This window comes from Hemitrygon akajei, chromosome 17 (genome assembly GCF_048418815.1).
Source record: "Hemitrygon akajei chromosome 17, sHemAka1.3, whole genome shotgun sequence".
Lineage (NCBI taxonomy): Eukaryota > Metazoa > Chordata > Chondrichthyes > Myliobatiformes > Dasyatidae > Hemitrygon > Hemitrygon akajei.
The window spans coordinates 91,583,493-91,604,292 of NC_133140.1; the positions used below are offsets into that span (position 1 = coordinate 91,583,493).

Genomic DNA, 20,800 nt, shown 5'->3' on the forward strand with positions numbered 1-20,800 from the left:
AGAGGGATCTGTTCCCTAAAAGTGGCGTCACAGGTAGATAGGGTAATAAAGAAGGCTTTTGGTACATTGGCCTTTATAAATCAAAGTATTGAGTATAAGAGTTGGAATGTTATGGTGAGGTTGTATAAGACATTGGTGAGGCCGAATTTGGAGTATTTTATAGTGTTTTGGTCACCAAATTACAGGGAGGATATTAATAAGGTTGAAAGAGTGCAGAGAAGGTTTACAAGGATGTTGCTGGGACTTGAGAAACTGAGTTACAGAGAAAGGTTGAATAGGTTAGGACTTTATTCCCTAGAGTGTAGAAGAATGAGGGGAGACTTGATAGAGGTATATAAAATTATTATGGGTATAGATAGAGTGAATGCAAGCAGGCTTTTTCCACTGAGGCTAGGGGAGAAAAAAACCAGAGGACATGGATTAAGGGTGAAGGGGGAAAAGTTTAAAGGGAACATTGGGGGGGGGGGCTTCTTCACACAGAGAGTGGTGGAAGTGTGGAATGAGCTGCCAGATGAAGTGGTAAATGCGGGCTCACTATTAACATTTAAGAAAAACTTGGACAGCTACATGGATGAGAGGTGTATGGAAGGATATAGTCCAGGTGCAGAAGGCCAAAAGGCCTGTTTCTGTGCTGTAATGTTCTATGGTTCTATCAGAAGACCATAAGATATAGGAGCAGAAGTAGGCCATTTGGCCCATCGAGTCTGCTCTGCCATTCAATCATGGGTTGATCCAATTCTTCTAGTCATCCCCACTCCCCTGCCTTCACTCCATACCCTTTGATGCCCTGGCTAATCAAGAACCTATCTATCTCTGCCTTAAATACACCCAATAACTTGGCCTTCACAGCCGCTTGTAGCAAAAAATTCGAAAGATTTACCACCCTCTGACTAAAATAATTTCTCCGCATCTCAGTTCTAAATGGACATCCTTCAATCCTGAAGTAGTACCCTCTTGTCCTAGAATCCCTACCATGGGAAATAACTTTGCCAGATCTAATCTGTTCAGGCCTTTTAACATTCAGAATGTTTCTATGAGATCCCCCCTCATTCTCCTGAACTCCAGGGAATACAATAGACAATAGGTGCAGAAGTAGACCATTCGGCCCTTCGAGCTTGCACCGCCATTTTGAGATCATGGCTGATCATCTACTATCAATACCCGGTTCCTGCCTTGTCCCCATATCCCTTGATTCCCCTATCCATAAGATACCTTTCTAGCTCCTTCTTGAAAGCATCCAGAGAATTGGCCTCCACTACCTTCCAAGGCAGTGCATTCCAGACCCCCACAACTCTCTGGGAGAAGAAGGTTTTCCTTAACTCTGTCCTAAATGACCTACCCCTTATTCTCATACCATGTCCTCTGGTACTGGACTCTCCCAGCATCTGGAACATATTTCCTGCCTCTACCTTGTCCAATCCCTTAATAATCTTATATGTTTCAATCAGATCCCCTCTCAATCTCCTTAATTCCAGCGTGTACAAGCCCAGTCTCTCTAACCTCTCTGCATAAGACAGTCTAGACATCCCAGGAATTAACCTCGTGAATCTACGCTGCACTTCCTCTACAGCCAGGATGTCCTTCCTTAACCCTGGAGACCAAAACTGTACACAATACTCCAGGTGTGGTCTCACCAGGGCTCTGTACAAATGCAAGAGGATTTCCTTGCTCTTGTACTCAATTCCCTTTGTAATAAAGGCCAACATTCCATTAGCCTTCTTCACTGCCTGCTGCACTTGCTCATTCACCTTCAGTGACTGATGAACAAGGATTCCTAGATCTCTTTGTATTTCTCCCTTACCTAACTCTACACCGTTCAGATAATAATCTGCCTTCCTGTTCTTACTCCCAAAGTGGATAACCTCACACTTATTCACATTAAATGTCATCTGCCAAGTATCTGCCCACTCACCCAGCCTATCCAAGTCACCCTGAATTCTCCTAACATCCTCATCACATGTCACACTGCCACCCAGCTTTGTATCATCAGCAAATTTGTTGATGTTATTCTCAATGCCTTCATCTAAATCGTTGACGTAAATTGTAAACAGCTGTGGTCCCAATACCGAGCCCTGTGGCACCCCACTAGTCACCACCTGCCATTCCAAGAAACACCCATTCACCACTACCCTTTGCTTTCTATCTGCCAACCAGTTTTCTATCCATGTCAATGTCTTCCCCCCGATGCCCTGAGCTTTGATTTTACCCACCAATCTCCTATGTGGGACCTTATCAAATGCCTTCTGAAAATTGAGGTACACTACATCCACTTGATCTCTCCTGTCTAACTTCCTGGTTACATCCTCGAAAAACTCCAACAGATTAGTCAAGCATGATTTACCCTTGGTAAATCCATGCGGGCTCGGCCCAATCCTATCACTGCTTTCTAGATATGCCACTATTTCATCCTTAATAATGGACTCCAGCATCATCCCCACCACCGATGTCAGGCTGACAGGTCGATAGTTCTCTGTTTTCTCCCTCCCTCCTTTCTTAAAAAGTGGGATAACATTAGCCATTCTCCAATCCTCAGGAACTGATCCTGAATCTAAGGAACATTGGAAAATGATTACCAATGCATCTGCAATTTCCAGGGCCACCTCCTTTAGTACCCTAGGATGCAGACCATCTGGACCTGGGGATTTGTCAGCCTTCAGTCCCATCAGTCTACTCATCATCGTTTTCTTCCTAATGTCAATCTGTTTCATTTCCTCTATTACCCTATGTCCTTGGCCCATCCATACAACTGGGAGACTGCTTCTGTCTTCCTTAGTGAAAACAGATCTAAAGTACTCATTAAATTCTTCTGCCATTTCTCTGTTTCCCATAACAATTTCACCCAATTCATTCTTCAAGGGCCCAACATTGTTCTTAACTATCTTCTTTCTCTTCACATACCTAAAAAAGGCTTTTGCTATCTTCCTTTTATACTCCTGGCTAGCTTGTGTTCGTACCTCATTTTTTCTCCCCGTATTGCCTTTTCAGTTAAGTTCTGTTGTTCCTTAAAAACTTCCCAATCATCTGTCCACCCACTCACCTTAGCTCTGTTATACTTCCTTTTTTTTTAATGCTATGCAATCTCTGACTTCCTTTGTCAACCACTGTGGCTCCTTTTCCCCCCCCTTTGAATCCTTCCTTCTCTGGGGGATGAACTGATTTTGCACCTTGTGCATTATTCCCAAGAATACCTGCCATTGCTCTTCCACTGTCTTTTCTGCTAGGCTATCCATCCAGTCAACTTTGGCCAGCTCCTCCCTCATGGCTCCATAGTTTCCCCTGTTCAACTGCAACACTGACACCTCCGAGCTGCCCTTATCCTTCTCAAATTGCAGATAAAACCTTATCATATTATGATCACTACCTCCTAATGGCTCCTTTACTGCAAGATCGCTTATCAAATCCTGTTCATTACATAACACTAAATCCAGAATAGTCTTGTCCCTGGTCGGCTCTCGTACAAGCTGTTCCAAGAATGCATCCCGTAGGCACTCTACAAACTCCCTATCCTGTGGTCCAGCAACAACCTGATTCTCCCAGTTCACCTGCATGTTGAAATCCCCCATAACTACTGCAACATTACCTTTGCCACATGCCAATGTTAACTCCCTATTCAACTTGCACCCAATATCTATGCTACTGTTTGGTGGCCTGTAGACAACACCCATTTGGGTCCTTTTGCCCTTACTGTTCCTCAGTTCTATCCACACAGACTCTACTTCTCCTGACCCTATGTCCCCCCTTGCAAAAGACTGAATCTCATTCCTCACCAACAGGGCCACTCCACCCCCTCTGCCCACATTTCTGTCCCTACGATAGCATGTATACCCTTGTACATTCATTTCCCAGGTCTGATCTCCCTGCAGCCATGTCTCCATCATCCCAACACCATCATAGTTACCCATTCGCACCTGAGCTTCAAGCTCATCTGCCTTATTTCTGACACTTCGTGCATTCAGATATAGAATTTTTAGCCCATTTCTCCTCTCCCTGTTTGAATCGCTACCTATTGTGCTTAACCCAGCTCCCCGAACTCCCATCGGGCTATACACCCCTAGAATTTTGTTGTCCTTCCTAAATTTACTTATGCTTTCAACACATTTAACTTCATGTTCCGTCAGACCATCCCTCTGTACATGTGTCCTCCTTATCACTTGTTCCGCCTCATCTTTCTCTACTACACTCTTAATATTCCAGAACCGTGTAGTCCTCACCTGTCCTTTATTCTTCCTCTCACTATCCTCTCTCACATTCTGGATCCCCGCCCCCTGCAAATTTAGTTTAACCCCCCCCAAGAAGCACTAGCAAACTTCCCTGCAGGAATGTTAGTACCGCTCCAGTTCAGGTGTAAACCGTCCCTTCGGAACAGATCCCACCTTCCCTGGAACAAAGCCCAATTATCTACAAACCTGAAGCCCTCCCTCCTGCACCATCCCCTCAGCCACGTATTAATCTTTATAATCTTTCTGTTCCTTGCCTCACTCGCACGTGGCACAGGTAGCAATCCTGAGATTGTTACCCTGGAGGTCCTGCTCTTCAGCTTCGCACCTAACTCCCTACGCAGGACCCCCTCACTCATCCTACCCATGTCATTGGTCCCTAAATGGACCACAACATCTGGATTCTTGCCCTCCCTCTCGAGAATAACCTGCACCCGATCTGAGATGTCTCGGACCCCGGCACCAGGGAAGCAACATACCATCCGAGACTCCTGATCTTCCCCACAAAATCTCCTATCCGCCCCCCTGACTATAGAATCCCCTATCAATACCGCTCTCTTCTCTTCCCTCCTCCCCTTCCTAGTCGAGGGTCCAACCTCAGTGCCAGAGACAGGACCACTGCAGCTTGTTCTTGGTAGGTCATCCCCACCAACAGTATCCAAAACGGTATACTTATTTTTGATGGGAACAGCCACAGGGGTGCTCTTCTCTCTCTGTCTGCTCCCCCTGCCTCTCTTGACTGTCACCCATTTGCCTACCTCCTGTTTTTTCGGTGTGACTACCTCCCGATAACTCTTATCTATTTCTGCCTCTGCCTCCGAATGATCCGTAGTTCATCCAGCTCCTGCTCCAATTCCCTAACTCAGTCTGATAGGAGCTGCAGCTGGATGCACCTATTGCAGGTGTGGTCATCAGGGACAACTGTGTTGACCCTGACCTCCCACATACTGCATACGGAGCACACCACTGCTCTAATTGTCTCCCCCATTACCTGATCCCAGATTAGTCAGAATAAATGAAAAGCACGTACTCAGGCTCACTGATTTCTTCTGCCGAAGCCCGCTGAGCCAAAGCCCAGCACTCTGCTCCCGCGCACTCCGCTGCCCGCTCCTGAAAGTGGGCCGCTTTTTAAAGCCTGCACTCGCCGTTGACGTCACCCGCTCTTGCGCAGCTTCACCTTCCTCCTCAGGTACTCTCCAGTTAGGTACGAGGCTCTCGGCCTACCTACAACGGCTGATCCTCCGATCCTCCGATCTCCAGTCGTCTGTCGATCATGAGCACTCCTTACTCCCGCTCTGCTGCCCAAGAGCTGCCGAACGTTCCTCATATGGTAACCCTTTCATTCCTAGAATCATTCTCATGAATCTTCTCTGAACCCTCTCCAATGTCAGTGTAGCCTTTCTAAAATATGGAGCCCAAAACTGCACATAATACTCCAAGTGTGGTCTCATGAGTGCCTTATAGAGTCTCAACATCATATTCCTGCTCTTAGATACCAAAAATGAATGCCAACATTGCATTCACCTTCTTCACAACCAACTCAACCTGGAGGTTAACCTTCAGGGTATCTTGCACAAGGACTCCCAACTCCCTTTGCATCTTTGCATTTAAAATTCCCTCTCCATCTAAATAATAGTCTTCCCATTTATTTCTTCCACCAAAGTGCATGACCATACACTTTACAATAGTGGTCGCCAACCCGTCGATCGTGATCGATTGGTCGATCTTTGAGACTTTCCAGTAGATCCCGAAAAAAAATGAAATATAAATACACAAATACTGTTGAGAGATTGTTTCCAGGTTGCGGGGTTTTAGTTCTGTTCTTCCTGCCCAGTACGCATGCGTGTAGCTGCCCCACACTACACAGTGTAATTCAGTGGTCCCCAACCACCGGGCCGCGAGGAAACGATATGAGGCAGCTGCACCTTTCCTCATTCCTTGTCACACCCACTGTTGAACTTGAATGCACGCAAGGTCATCAGTCGCCTAAATGCAGTGATACCGTCACGCCAGGGATCACTGGTGGCCTCGCGCGGCTGGCGGGAAGTGCTGTTGGTACCAGCCCGGAGTGCGGACAGATGGGTGCTATCTCTAAACCTGATAACCATACCGAATGTTCGTGGGAACCCGGTGCTAAAATATTCGCAGATGATCTAATTCGGGCTCAGAGTTTCGTAAGTAGCTGAGCAGCTACTTCTCTGTGATCTACTGAAGCAAACTTTTTTCGGCTGATAGATCCTACAGGGGGGGGGGGCGGGCGCGGGCCCTGTTGCACCCCTCGGTCGGTTGCTCTCTCCAGACTGCGACCGCCGCGGCCTCTCACCCCACCCACGACCAGCCGCACCTGGCCAAAGCATCTGGCGGCAGGTGGGCGGGAGGCTGGAGTTTGGGCCCGGAAGCTGTCTAATGAGGCAATGAAGCACTCAAAACTGCTTCGGCACCTTGAGTCCAAGCACCCTGCACTTAAAGACAAACGCGTTGAGTTTTTTTCCAGCAGAAAAAACGTGAGCAAGCGTGACAGAAGCTAAGTGTCGAGAGCTGAGAAAACTAAATTGCGGAATAGACTGAACATAAGGAACCTGCTTCAAGTATCGCTGTATTCTGGTTGTGTTTAACACCACCACCAACACCCCCTCCCGTCAGCCAGTCCGCAAGAATATTGTCAATATTAAACTAGTCCGCAATGCAAAAAAGGGTGGGTACCCCTGGTGTACACCCATTATTTCTACTTCTGGGTTGCAGAGTTTTACTTCCGGTCTTTTCTGCCCCGGTGCGCATGCGTGTAACTAATCGATCTGGGGTCGATCTCGCCTTTCACTGAGGCCAAGCTAGGGGATCTTGGGCTTAAAAAGGTTGGTGACCACTACTTTACAACATTGTATTTCATTTGCCACTTCTTTTCCCATTCCCCTAATATATCTAAGTTTCTCTGCAGGTTCTTTGTTTCCTCAACATTACCCGCTCCTCCACTTTGTACCTTTGTATCATCGGCAAACTTAGCCACAAATCTATTAATACCGTTGTCCAAGTCATTGACATACCGTAGATTCCGGATTATAAGCCGCTACTTTTTTCCCACGCTTTGAACTGCTTTGAACACTGCGGCCTTTACTACGGTGCGGCTAATGCATGGTTTTTTTTCATGCCACCAAAAACATTTTGCCTCGTAACAGTAGACCAATAAAATTGATGAGTAGTTCACAGAGGTCCAATGAAATTGTACGATAAATCAAGCGCACTTTCACAATTAAATTATTGTAAATCAGTCATTTGTACTCACCCTCATCAACATGGAAAACACTCGAAGAAAAGCATTGTGCTGCCTTTATGGCAGTTATTTAGTTTATAATATTTTCGCTTAGTAATTCATTTGTTAGTATTTTCTAGTTAAAGTTAGAAGTGTTTTAAGTATATTTGTTTTCTGTACTACATCCCGGGATGCTATGACGTCACATCCGGTTTCGGCGCGTCTTGTGGGGGAAATACCGGTTTGCGATAAACGGAAAGGAGGGGGCGAGCGCATTAGACCCGCGCGAGAACGCTGCTTTTAAGTTAAAAGGCGATCAATAACTTTTCCTGGTAGGCTGCAGTATATATTTTTTTACCAGTCGTTAGGAGATATTGGAATGTTGTTCGTGCACTGTTCAGTAAAAAAGTATACGCAACGTAATTTGTGTGTTACCGATACGTATGTATATTTAAAAGTAGCCGTGTTACAGGCATGGTTCGAAAAAAAGCATTTGCAATATGTATTTGTTTATGTTACCATACGGATTTAATTAAAAGTTAAAAAATCCTCACGTGTAATATCTTTCTGTGTAAATATCTCATATTACAACGTGGGACACCTGCGGCTTAAAATCCGGTGCGGCTTGTACAAGTACAAAATTGATTTTCTTTCTAAAATTAGAGCCTGCGGCTTTTAATCAGGTGCGCTCTGTAGTCCGGAATCTACGGTATATTGTATGAAGCAGCGGTCCCAACACCGACTTTGTAGGACTCCACTGGTAACCGGCAGCCAGTCAAAATAACTCCTTTATTCCTACTGTCTGTTTTCTGCTGACCAGCCAATGCTGCACCCACACTAGTAACTTCCATGGGCTCTTATCTTGCTAAGCAACCTCATGTGCGGCATCTTGTCAAAGGCCTTCTGAAAATCCAAGTACACCACGTCTACTGCATTTGCTTTGTCTACCGTGCTTGTAATTTCCTCAAAGAATTGCAGTGGGTGTGTCAGGCAGGATTTTCCTTTCAGGAAACCATGCTGGCTTTGGCCTATCTTGTCATGTGCCTCCAAGTACTCCGTAATCTCATCCTTATCAATCGATTCCAACAGCTTCCCAACCACTGATATCAGGCTTACAGGTCTATAGTTTCCTTTCTGCTGCCTCCCACCCTTAAATAGCGGAGTAACATTTGCAATTTTCAAGTCATCCAGTACAATGCCAGGATCTATCGCTTCTTGAAAGATCATCGTTAATGCCTCTGCAATCTCTCCAGCTACTTCCTTCAGAACCCGAGAGTGCATTCCATCAGGTCCAAGAGATTTATCCACCCTCAGACCATTCAGCTTCCTGAGCACCTTCCCATTGTAATTAGGGTTAGGGTCACTGCACAAACTTCACTTCCCTGACACTCTTGAATGTCCAGTATACTGCAGCTGTCTTCCACTGTGAAGACTGATGTAAAATACGCATTCAGTTCCTCTGTCATCTCTGCATCTCTCATTACAATATCTCCAACATCATTTTCTATTGGTCCTATATCTACTCTTGACTCTCTTCTACCCTTTATATACTTACAGACAGACAGACAGATATACTTTATTGATCCCGAGGGAAATTGGGTTTCGTTACAGTCGCACCAATCAAGAATGTAGAAATATAACAATATAAAACCATAAATAATTAAATAATAATAGGTAAATTATGCCAAGTGGAAATAAGCTTTTAGTATTTTCTTAGATATTAGTCGTCGGCTTCCTCTCATAATTCATCTTTTCCTTCCTAATGATCTTCTTAGTTTCCTTCTGCAAGTTTTTTAAAGCTTCCCAATCCTCCATCTTCCCACTAGCTCTGGCTTCCTTGTATGCCCTCTCTTTTGCTTTTACTTTGGCTCTGACTTCATTTGTCAGTCACGGTAGTGTCCTTCCCTTTGAAAATTTCCTCTTATTTGGAATATATCTGTCTTGCACTTCCCTCATTTTTTGCAGAAACTCCAGCCATTGCTGCTCTGGTGTCCTTCCTGCAAATGTCCCTTTCCAGTCAACTTTGGCCATTTCCCCTCTCATGCCATTATTCCATTGAAATACTAACACATTGGAATTTAGTTCCTCCTCAAATTTCAATGTGAACTCGATCATATTGTAATCACTGTTCCCTAAGGGTTCCTTAACCTTAACCTCTCTTATCACCTCCAGATCATTGCACAACACCCAATCCAGCAAAGCCGATCCCCAAGCTGTTCTAATATTAACCCTAAAAAACCATCCTTTAGGCATTCTACAAATTCTCTCTCTAAAAGAGAATTTTAGAGAAAGAATTTGTAACTAAACTAAAAGCTTGTGCATACAAAGTCGCCAAGAGTAGTGGCAAACTGGAAGATTGGGAAAACTTTTAAAAAACAATAAACAGACAATAAAGAAAGGGAAGATAGATTATAAAAATAAACTAACACAAAATATAAAAATGGATAGGTAAAGTTTTTAGAATTGTATCAAGTAGAAAAGGGTAGCCAAAGTGAACGTAGGTCAAGGACAAGGTGGAATTGGTATTGGGTAATGAGGCATGTCTGACGAATCTTATAGAATTTTTTGAAGATGTAACCAATAGAGTGGATAGGGGAGAGCCAGTGGATGTGGTATATTTAGATTTTCAAAAGGCTTTTGACAAGGTCCCACACAGGAGATTAGTGTGCAAACTTAAAGCACACGGTATTGGGGGTATGGTATTGATGTGGATAGAGAATTGGTTGGCAGACAGGAAGCAAAGAGTGGGAGTAAATGGGACCTTTTCAGAATGGCAGGCAGTGACTAGTGGGGTACCGCAAGGCTCAGTGCTAGGACCCCAGTTGTTTACAATATATATTAATAATTTAGACGAGGGAATTAAATGCAGCATCTCCAAGTTTGCGGATGACACGAAGCTGGGCGGCGGTGTTAGCTACGAAGAGGATGCAGGGTGACTTGGATAGGTTAGGTGAGTGGGCAAATTCATGGCAGATGCAATTTAATATGGATAAATGTGAGGTTATCCACTTTGGTTGCAAGAACAGGAAAACAGATTATTATCTGAACGGTGACAGATTAGGAAAAGGGGAGGTGCAACGAGACCTGGGTGTCATTGTACACCAGTCATTGAAGGTGGGCATGCAGGTACAGCAAGCGGTGAAAAAGGCAAATGGTATGTTGGCATTCATAGCAAAAGGATTTGAGTACAGGAGCAGGGAGGTTCTACTGCAGTTGTACAAGGCCTTGGTGAGACCGCACCTAGAGTATTGTGTGCAGTTTTGGTCCCCTAATCTGAGGAAAGACATTCTTGCCATAGAGGGAGTACAGAGAAGGTTCACCAGATTGATTCCTGGGGTGGCAGGACTTTCATATGAAGAAAGACTGGATCAACTAGGCTTATACTCATTGGAATTTAGAAGATTGAGGGGGGAATCTTATTGAAACGTATAAAATTCTAAAGGGATTGGACAGGCTAGATGCAGGAAGATTGTTTCCGATTTTGGGGAAGTCCAGAACGAGGGGTCACAGTTTAAGGATAAAGGGGAAGCCTTTTAGGACCGAGATGAGGAAAAACTTCTTCACACAGAGAGTGGTGAATCTGTGGAATTCTCTCCCACAGGAAGCAGTTGAGGCCGGTTCATTGGCTATATTTAAGAGGAAGTTAGATATGGCCCTTGTGGCTAAAGGGATCAGGGGTACAGAGAGAAAGCAGGTACAGGGTTCTGAGTTGGATGGTCAGCCACGATCATACTGAATGGCGGTGCAGGCTCGAAGGGCTGAATGGCCTACTCCTGCACTTATTTTCTATGTCTATGAAATGACTGAGGCTTTGAGTGACTATTTTGCATCGTTTTTTATGATGGAGGACGTGTCTATCATACCAAAGAGAGATGATATAGATACGATGAGAGGTGAGGAGCTCAGTACAATAGCTATCACTAGAGGTAGTGCTGAGTAAACCTGTGGGCCGAGGGATAGACAAGTCCCCTACACCCGATGGAATGCATCTCAGGATACTGAAAAAAAATGGCAGAGGTTATAGTTGAGGCTTTGGTGATAACTTAATAAAATTTACTAAAAATAACTTACTAAAATACTAAAACTCAGGACAGATCACGGAGGATTGGAAGAAGGCAAATGTCGTGCCACCATTCAAAAAAGGATGTAGGCAAAAGGCATGTTGGTTTAACATTTGTAGTTGGAAAATGCTTGAAGCTATCATTAAAGAAGAAATAACGAGGCATCTGGAAAGAAATGGATCCATCAGGCAGGCACAGCATGGATTCAGCAAAGGCGGGTCTTGATTGACAAACTTACTGGAGTTCTTTGAGGATATAACAAGCACACTGGATAGAGAGGAACAGATGGACGTTATTTACTTGGACATGAGATAAGGTGCCACAAAAGAGATATCCATAAGATAATGAAGCATAGACTTGGGGGTGTTGTATTAGCATGTATAGAGAATTGGTTAACCAATAGAAAACAGAGAGTTGGGATACATGGGTATTTCTCTAGTTGGCAATCAGTGGTGAGTGGTATGCTGCAGGGGTCAGTGCTGTTCACAACTGTTCATGATATACATTAATAATCTGGAAGAGGGGACCATGTGTAGTGTATTTAAGTTTGCTGTTGACATTAAATTGAGCAGAAGATATGGAGGAGAGTCTGCAGAGAGGTATAGATAGGTTAAGTGAGAGGGCAAGGGTCTGGTAGATGGAATACAATGTTGCTAAATGCAAGGTCATCCAATTTGGAAGGAAAAATGGAAGATCAGGTTATTATTTAAATGGTAAAAGATTGCAGCATGCTGCTGTGCAAAATGACTTGGTAATGCTTGTGCATGAACCACAAAAGGTTGGTTTGGAGGTGCAGCAGGCTATCAAGAAGACAAATGGAATGTTGGTATTCATTGCTAGAGTGACTGAATTTAAGAGCAGTGAGGTTATGCTGCCACTGTATAGTGTATTGGTGAGGTTGCATCTGGAGTTTTGGTCTCCTTATTTGAGGAAAAATAAACTGGCTATGAAGGCAATGCTGAGGAGTTTCACCAAGTTGATTCCAAAAATGAGGGGGTTAGACTATGAGGAGAGGTTGAGTCGCCTGGGACTGTACTTTCTGGAATTCAGAAGGATGAGAGGAGATTTTATAGAAACATAAAATTATGAAAGGAATATCTAAAATAGAGTTAAGAAAGTTGTTTCCACTGGTAGGTGAGATGATCTAGGGGACATTGCCTCAAGATCTGGGGGAGTAAATTTAGGATGAAGGTGAGGGGAAACTGCTTTTCCCAAAGAGTAGTGAAGCTGTGGAATTCTCTGCCCAATGAAGCAGGGGGGGCTACCTCAGTAAACATATTTAAGACAAGGTTGGATAGATTTTTGCATAGGAGAATTAAGGGTAGGAGAAAGGCAGTTACCATAGATTCCGGACTACAGAGCGCACCTGATTAAAAGCCGCTGGCTCTAATTTTAGAAAGAAAATCAATTTTGTACTTGTACAGGCCGCACCGGATTTTCGGCCGCAGGTGTCCCACGTTGTAATATGAGATATTTACACAGAAAGATATTACACGTGAGGATTTTTTAACTTTTAATTAAATCCATATGGTAACATAAACAAATACATATTGCAAATGCTTTTTTTCGAACCGTGCCTGTAACGCGGCTACTTTTAAATATACGTTGCGTATACTTTTTTACTGAACAACATTCCAATATCTCCTAACGACTGGTAAAAAATATATATACTGCAGCCTACCAGGAAAAGTTATTGATCGCCTTTAACTTAAAAGCAGCGCTCGCTCAGATCTAATGCCGCTCCGCCGCTCGCCCCCGCCTTCCCGTTTATCGCAAACCAGCATTTTTCCCACAAGACGCGGCGAAACCGGGTGTGACGTCACAGCATCCCGCGATGTAGTACAGAAAACAAATATAGTTAAAACACTTCTAACTTAAAAAATACTAACAAATGAATTACTAAGCGAAAATATTATAAACTAAATAACTGCCATAAAGGCAGCACAATGCTTTTCTTCGAGTGTTTTCCATGTTGATGAGGGTGAGTACAAATGACTGATTTACAATAATTTAATTGTGAAAGTGCGCTTGATTTATCGTACAATTTCATTGGACCTTTGTGAACTACTCATCAATTTTATTGGTCTACTGTTACGAGGCAAAATGTTTTTGGCGGCATGAAAAAAAACCATGCATTAGCCGCACCGTAGTAAAGGCCGCAGTGTTCAAAGCTGTTCAAAATGTGGGAAAAAAGTAGCGGCTTATAATCCGACATCTACGGTAGGTGAAGATGAATCCATGGTCAGGTCAGCCTTTATCTTATTGAATGGCAGAACATGCTCGATGGGCCAGATGGCTTACTCTTGCTCCTACTTCTTATGTTCTTGTGTTCTTTTGTTTCATTAGTGGAAGAGTCTTGAAAAAGAGTCAAACAGCCATCATTTAAAACTGAGATATGTAGAAATATGTTCTCACAGTTGGTGGTGGAAGCTGGATCATTAGAGGTATTTAAAGTGGAGGTAAATATTAAAAGATCAAGGAAAAGGAGATTAAGAGAAATAGCACAGAAGAGGAGGCTAGCATAAGTAAGCCATGATCATATTAAATACTGGGAGATGCTTGAAGGGCTTTACAACCTACTCCAGCTTTGTTTGTGTCATTTGGACTGTTATGGAATCACAGGAAATTTAGAGAAATCTTTCAGAGAATATAGGGAATTGTGGGAGATGCATGGATATATGAGAGTCCTGGGGATGGTGTGAAGAGGTGAGGTCACAGGAGGTAACTCACAACTCATCCATTTTTATTGCATCCCCTTCCGTCTTCCTACTCTAGGGAGATGCAATAATATTGCATTCTGATGTATATCTTATCTTTTTTTTAGGCCAGTGTCTTTCAGGAGTTTCGAATTGAAGAGGATTCTGTGATATTCCTCATAAATCTCACCGTTCTCTTAGATTGTCTTACAATATTCAGTGCAAGTTCCCTGCCAGGTAAATACTTTCTGTCTCCTGCACATTTTCAACACGTTCAACATGCAAATAAGGCTTTCAGCTCTTAGATTCTGATGTGTCATTTAATTGGATCGTAGCTGAATTGGAAACCTCTTTCCATTTCTTGTCTTGGTCTTGTTCCCTTTATTAAAAAAAGATATAAATCTACAAAAGTGGGCTGAAAATGGCACTTGGCATTTATTGTAGGCAAATGTGGGGTGTTGCAGTTTGAGAGGACAAACCAGAGTAGAACTTGCATGGTGAGCAGTAGGGACTAATGAGTGTGATAGAACGGAGGGATCTGGGAATACAGATCCATATTTCCTTGAAAGTGGTGTCACAGGTGGATAGGGTTGTAAAGAAAGCTTTTGGCACATTACCCTTCATAGATCAAAATACTGAGTACAGAAGTGGGATGTTCTGTTCAAGTTATATGAGGTGTTGGTAAGGCCTAATTTAGAGTATTGTGTGAGTTTTGATCACCTACCTGATGTCAGATGTGGAATTTCTCGGAGACTACCAGTTCCCCAGTGGCCATATCTGCACCAGGTACATCGAGCTGCAGCTCTTTTGAGACCATGTTAAGGAACTAGAGCTGCAGCTCGATGACCTTCAGCTTGCTAGGGAAAGTGATGCAGTGATAGACAGGAGCTTCAGGGAGGTAGTCACCCCAAAACTGCAGGAGATTGCAGGAGCAGGTGACTGTTAGGAGAGGGAAGGGAGAACGTCAGATAGTGGTTGTCCCACTCTAAAATAAGTACTCCATCTTGAGTACTGTTGGGAAGGACAACCTACCTGGGAGAAGCAACAGCGGCCGTGCCTCTGGCACTAGATCTGGCCCTGTAGCTCAGAGATATAGGGCACTGAAGAGAATGAGAGCAGTAATAGGGGATTCTGTAGTTAGGGTGATGGACAGGCCATTTGTGTACACGAAAAAGAAACATGAATGGTAGTTTGCCTCCCAGGTTCCTGGGTCTGTGATGTTTCTGAACGCATCCACAATATCCTGAAAAAAGAGGGTGAGCAGCCAGAAGTTGTGGTATGTATTAGTATCAACGACATAAGTAGAAAAAGTGAGGAGGTCCTGAAAACAGAATACAGGCAGTTAGGAAGAAAGCTGAGAAGCAGGACCTCAAGGATAGTAATCTCGGATTTGCTGCCTGTGCTACGCGACAGTGAGGATAGGAGTAGAATGAGGTGGCAGGTAAATGTGTGGCTGAAGAAGTGGAGCAGGGGGCTGCGATTCAGAATCTGGATAACTGGGACCTCCTGGGGCAGGTGGGACCAGTACAAAAGGGACAGATGGCACTTGAATCAGAGGGGGAACCAATATTCTTGCGGGCAGGTTTACTAGAGCTTTTGGGAGTGGTTTAAACTAATATGGCAGGGGGATGGGAACCAATTTGATAGAGCTGGGGATGAGACAGCAGGTTTACAAGTAGATGATGGGTGTAACATGAATGTAAGGAAGGATAGGCCAATGATTGGGTATAAATGCAGACAGCAAAGAGTTAAATTGTACCACCAAAGAAAAATTCAAAAGGATGAAGAATGCAGGCCTGAAGGTGCTATATTTAAATGCAAGGAGGATTCGGAATAAGGTGGATGAATGTCATGGCACAATTAGAGATTGGTCAGTATGAGGATGTGGGCATTATTGAGTCGTGGCTAACATAGTTGGGAGCTTAACATCAAAGGATATACTTTGTATTGAATGGACAGGCAGCAAGGCCTAGGTGGTGGTGTGGCTCTGTAGGTAAGAGATAGAATTACATCTTTAGAAAGAGGTTACATAAGGGTGGATGTGGAGAGGATGTTTCCTATGGTGGGAGTATCCAGAACAGCCTCAAAATTGAGGGGTGATCTCAGAACAGAGGTAAGGAGGAATTGTTTTAGTCAGAGAGAGTGAATCTGTGGAATGTTACTGCAGCGTAGGACACGTCCATTGGTGTATTAAGGTGGAGTTGATAGTTTCCTGATCAGTCAGGGTATAAAAGGATATGGCAAGAAGGCAGGTATATGGGGTTGAGTGGGATCCAGGATCAGCCATGATGAAATGGCAGAGCACACTCGATGGACTGAATGGCCTAATTTTGCTCCTATGACTTTAGGTGCACCTACAAGAAAAATGTAAAACAATGAAAGAGTCAGGGGAAATTTAAAAGTATGTCGCCAGGACTTTACCTGTTTTATGTGGAAAGGTTGAATAGGTTAGGACTTCATTCTCTAGAGCCTAGAACTTTGGGTGAAACTACAGCTTGAAGTCATGGGTTAAGTGTGAAAAGTGAAATGTTTAGGGGAACATGAGGGGGGATCTTTTTCACTCAAAGGGTGGTTAGAGTGTGGAAAGAACTGCCAGAAGAAGTGGTAGAGGTGAGTTCAATTTCAACATTGAAGATAAATTCTGATATATACATGGGAGGGTTATGTAACCATATAAACCATATAACAATTACAGCACGGAAACAGCCGATCTCGGCCCTTCTAGTCCGTGCCGACGCTTACACTCAACTAGTCCCACTGGCCTGCACTCAGCCCATAACCCTTCATTCCTTTCCTGTCCATTTATCCTATCCAATTTTACTTTAAATGACAATACCAAACCTGCCTCTACCACTTCAAGCTCATTCCACACAGCTACCACTCTCTGAGTAAAGTAATTCCCCCCTCATGTTACCCTTAAACATTTGCCCCCTAACTCTCAAATCATGTCCTCTTGTTTGAATCTCCCCTACTCTCAATGGAAAAAGCCTATTCACGTCAACTCAATCTATCTCCCTCATAATTTTAAATACCTCTATCAAGTCCCCCCTCAACCTTCTACGCTTCAAAGAATAAAGACCTAACTTGTTCAGCCTTTCCCTGTAACTTAGGTGCTGAAACCCAGGTAACATTCTAGTAAATCTTCTCTGTACTCTCTCTATTTTGTTGATATCTTTCCTATAATTTGGTGACCAGAACTATACACAATCCTCCAAATTTGGCCTTACCAATGCCTTGTACAATTTTAACATTACATCCCAAGTCCTATACTCAATGCTCTGATTTATAAAGGCCAGCATACCAAAAGCTTTCTTCACCACTCTATCCACATGAGATTCCTTCTTCAGGGAACTATGCACCATTATTCCTAGATCACTCTGTTCTACTGCATTCTTCAATGCCCTACCATTTACCATCTATGTCCTATTTGGATTATTCCTACCAAAATGTAGCATCTCACACTTATCAGCATTATCAGCATGTGGTGAACACTGATGCAAAATAGGGGATTTTAAACTAATTTGGCAGTGGTATGGGAACTGGAGTGATAGGGCTAAAGATATAGCAGTTGATATAAAAGTAGATGCCATGTGTGGTGAGACTAAGGAAGTACAAGCAAAATTTCAGTCAGTGGGATGAGTTGAAGTGTAACAGCAGCAAAAATTGAAAAGGAAGAATAAAACGGCTGAAGCTATTATATTTGAATGCATGTATTAAAAGTGCACTCCTCTTCTTCCCGGGCACCTCAGGAAATGGCATGTTAGCCCTTGCTGGCAGTCTTCCAACTCAGCATCAAGAACTGCCCCCGTTCCCCGTTCTCCAGCCTCGTATGTCGAGGGTATACAGACTCTGGTCCCGCCGAATCGGTGAGATTGGGATGTCTCTCCCACACAAGCCCGGTTTGTGGGAACGCTGTGTGATTTGCTGCCCTATTACAATTTATTAGCAAGATATAACAGACTACACACTGCATTTAGAACATAGAAAACCTACAGCACAATACAGGTCCTTGGCACACAATGCTGTGCCGAACATGTACTTTCTTTAGAAATTACCTCGGGTTACCCATAGCCCTTTATTTTTCTAAGCTCCATGTGCCTATCCAGGAGCCTCTTGAAAGATCCTATTATATTCACCTCCATCACAGTTGCCGGCAGCCGATTCCATACACTCACCTGTAAAAAAAAACTTACCCCTGACCTCCCCTCTGTATCTACTTTCAAGCACCTTAAAACTGTGTTCTCTCATGCTAGCCAGTTCAGCCCTGGGAAAAGGCCGCTGACGATCCACACGATTGATGCCTCTCATCATCTTATACACCTCTATTAGGTCACCTCTCATCCTCCGTCGCACCAAGGAGAAAAGACCAAGTTCATTCAACCTATTCTCATAAGACATGCTCCCCAATCCAGGCAACATCCTTGTAAATCTCCTCTGTACCTTTCTATGGTTTCTACATCCTTCTTGTAGTGAGGTGACCAGAACTGAGTACAATACTCCAAGTGGGGTCTGACCAGGGTTCTATAGGGCGCTTGAACTCAGTCCCATGATTGATGAAGGCCAATGCACCATATGCCTTCTTAACCACACAGTCAACCTGCACAGCAGTTTTGAGTGTCCTATAGACACGGACCCCAAGATCTCTCTGATCCTTCACACTGCCAAGAGTCTTACCATTAATACTATATTCTGCCGTCATATTTGACCTAACAAAATGAACCACCTCAGACCTATCTGGATTGAACTCCATTTGTCACTCTTAAGCCCAAATCCTATCGATGTCCCGCTGTAACCTCAGCCCTCCACACTATCCACAACACTCCCAACTTTCATGTCATCAGCAAATTTACTAACCCATCCCTCCACTTCCTCATCCAGGTCATTTATAAAAATCATGAAGAGGTCCCAGAGCAGATCCCTGAGGCACACCACTGGTCACCAACCTCCATGCAGAATATGACCTGTCTACAACCACTCTTTGCCTTCTGTGGGCACAAAGCAATGTTCCCTTGGATCCCATGCCTCCTTACTTTCTCAATAAGCTTTGTATGGGGTACCTTATCAAATGCCTTGCTGAAATCCATATACACTACATCTTCTGCTCTACTTTCATCAATGTGTTTAGTCACAACCTTAAAAATTCAATCAGGCTCGCAAGGCAAACAGTCAAATGTGCACAGGTTGGTGCTTAAATCATCCAAAACTCTTATTCTCCTACTCCTGTAGTTTGTTCCATCGAATCATGGTCCCCACTGGATCGAATCCTATGACCTGTTCTCTCCATCGTCTTTTCTCTTCATCTCCCGCCAAACAAAGAAAAGGGCTCACACTGGTGTCAGGCACAAAAAAACTCCACCCCCCCAGCCTTCTCTCCTGACTGGATGGCCCACATTCCTAAGCACCCATTATCTCTAGCAAAAACCCTAACACTGCTTCTACAGAAAGACCAATACATGAAAAACCCTACAGCATCAGCAGTGAAATCTTTACCAGGTGTTACAATCTCTTTACCCTCTCCCAACCAATAATAGATCCCTGTAACCAATTATATGGTTAATAGTCATCTCCTCATGACTTTGAGATAATTTGTCTCCCCTTCATGAATAACACAAAGTTTCAAAGGAATTTTGTGATAGCAGGACCTGCAGTATGTGTAAATGGCAGTGACATATCTTACAAAGTGGATAGGCACAGCACTCTGTTCCCTGGGTGCAACATAGGCCAGCCTATCTGGGGTTTTCGTGACTCTTTGAGATCTCCTTACCCCATCTACTTCTTCAGTTACAGTTCCCTGATCTTTCCTGTCTACATGGAGAGACCTTTCCTTGTCCATTACTCATGCCTCTTGACAACTTGGATCCCCTTGTTACTTGGCTGTGCTCAGCTATATGCCCAGTTACTTTAGAGCCCAGTCTCTCGTCGTTGTCCAACCGCAAACCTACCTCCCTACTGCAAGCTCCCCCCATTTCAGACGCATCAGCATGGGGAAGGTTCGGAATCTCTTTATCAATTAATGGGGAGTTTGCAAAGGGTAGCATAACCACAACCCTGTTTCCTCATCCTCTGAGTCTGTGCCACAATCAGTGGTTAGGTGCTATCCAGACCTTTCCGCTGCTTGTCCTTCCACATCGCTGCAGAGACTTCTTACTAGGTGTAGGGTCCATGTCAGGCTCTGGGTCAACACATACCTCTTGTCCCAGAGGTAGAAGGTGGTTCTGATGGAAAATCTTGACAGGTCCTTTCTTATCTTCTGTTTTCACCTGGAAAGCTGGTATGTTTGGCATATGACTATCCACTGCATAAGACCTAGCTACCCAGCGGTCAGTCAACTTAGCCGCCTCAGGTAGCCCCAACTTCTTTGAGAACTCTGTCTCCAGGCAATTGGGAGAACCTACTCTTTTGATCATATCTCCTCTTATTTCCTTGATTTTGCTTGGTAGCAGAGACCTCAGCTAGTTCATAAGTGCTTTGCAGTTCCCTCCTCTTATCAGACACGTACTTCAGATAAGTCTTATGTTGGAAGTCTTCCCCACCAGACCCAAAACAGAGCTCTACAGGCAAATTCGCTTTGTGCCCAAA

At 43.9% G+C, this 20,800-nt stretch overlaps 1 protein-coding gene across 1 annotated transcript in view; it reads left to right on the top strand.

Annotated features, from left to right (window-relative positions):
- The window catches only part of rad1 (RAD1 homolog (S. pombe)), a 51,362-nt gene that overhangs the window by 8,585 nt on the left and 21,977 nt on the right, over window positions 1–20,800 (top strand). Inside the window, exon 2 of the mRNA XM_073070551.1 lies at window positions 14,350–14,458. Coding sequence (XP_072926652.1) covers window positions 14,350–14,458 — 109 coding nt within the window. The remainder of the gene's footprint in view (window positions 1–14,349; window positions 14,459–20,800) is intronic.